The sequence below is a fragment of the Chinchilla lanigera genome, unplaced genomic scaffold, assembly GCF_000276665.1.
Source record: "Chinchilla lanigera isolate Chin_1 unplaced genomic scaffold, ChiLan1.0 scaffold00035, whole genome shotgun sequence".
Taxonomy (NCBI): domain Eukaryota; kingdom Metazoa; phylum Chordata; class Mammalia; order Rodentia; family Chinchillidae; genus Chinchilla; species Chinchilla lanigera.
The window spans coordinates 8151122-8152559 of NW_004955436.1; the positions used below are offsets into that span (position 1 = coordinate 8151122).

The 1438-nt window shown below is 72.6% G+C and overlaps 1 protein-coding gene across 1 annotated transcript in view; it reads left to right on the forward strand.

The window, feature by feature from the left end:
- The window catches only part of Rspo3 (R-spondin 3), a gene marked incomplete at its 5' end in the record, with an annotated part of 84062 nt that continues 82624 nt past the window's right edge, over positions 1-1438 (forward strand). The window contains 1 exon segment of the mRNA XM_005389165.2: positions 1-253. Coding sequence (XP_005389222.1) covers positions 157-253 — 97 coding nt within the window.

Consider the following 1438-nt stretch of genomic DNA (forward strand, 5'->3'; position numbering starts at 1 on the left):
GCCTCGCGGACCCGCGCCGCGTCCCTGTCGCCCGCGCCCCGGGGGACCGCGGTGGAGACGCCCGCAGCCCGCCCGGCCCCTGCGTCCAGCCTCGGACCTCCGCCCGCAGCAGTCAGAGCAGAAGGAGACCGAGAAGGGAAACCTTCCTGGGTTACTATGCACTTGCGACTGATCCCTTGGTTTTTCATCGTTCTGAACTTTATGGAATACATCGGCAGCCAGAACGCCGCCCGGGGAAGGCGTCAGCGCAGAAGTAAGTGCGGCTGCGTTTCGCGCGTGGCTCCCCCCGTTCACCTGCCGGGTCCCCCGCAAGCCCCGCGTCCCTCTGCGCGGCGGCCGTCCGCCCAGCCTGCGCCCCACGCCCCCCGGCCCTGGGCGTCGGCGTCCCCCTTCCCCGCATCCTGCCGGGGCCGGGTCGGGTGCCCGGGGTGCCTCCCGCCCCCGCGTCACTTTTGGTTCTGGGCAAGTCCGATACTGCGTTAGATTTGCCGTAGGGATGGGGGCTCGCCGGCACCTCGCTGGGCTGCCGCGCTGCCCTCGGGTGGGAAGCGCCCTGGGTGGGCCAGGGATGCGGGGGCAAGCGCCGGCGCTGCGGCCGCCCGCGACACGCGCGAGGGGAGTCTGAGTCTGCGGAGCTCCAACAGCGGTCCGTGCGCACCCGAACTCCGAACTCCGGAGGCGCGGGGATCCCGCTCACTCCCGGCCCGTCACACGTGAGCACCTTGGCCATCTCGGCCCTTCCGAGTGGGTTCCCGAGTCGCGCGCGGGCACGGAGGGTGGAGACCCCGGAGCCTCCCGCTCCTTAGGGCTCTTGGAAAACTGGCTGGTGACAGCTTCCTCCCCAGCGGCCGCAGCCCGAGGCGGGACGTCGGGGCGGTGCCCTGCCCCGCGGGAGGGAACGAAGGCTCTGGCCCCGGCGCGGCGAGACCTTTGAGGACCCGGAGCCCCGCGACCCCGGCGCCGACCTTGGGGCGCGAGGGTGCCGCGGTCGGCTGGGCAGCTCGGAGCGCGGGGCTCCGGGTCCCCTGGGCGGATGCCGGGTCCGGCCCGCAGAGCCCCTCCGGGCAGGAGCAGGACACAACCCGGGCTTGTGTGCCGTGGAAATTGGGTAATCGCTCCCGGCCGCAGTTTGTCTCTGCCCTGCCCCTGGGCGCGAGGGTCCCCTGAAAGCTGCCTTTGTGCCTCCGGCTCAGCCAGACAAGGTCTGATTCACCTGAAAATAGCCCTGAAGCACAGCGGCTGGGTCCGAGCGCCAGGGGCTCCCCGCCTGGAGGCTCGCGGAGCGGGGTGCACAAGGGCGCCCGCTTTATTATTCTTGGCCTCGGGATGGCTTGTCCTCTTCGCGACTCTCCCCGCTGCTCCGGCCCGGGGGAGCGGCCGGGCGCGGGTGCCTGGTGTCGGGGCAGCCCAGCCCCTCCCGGGGCGCGGCCGGCCGGGG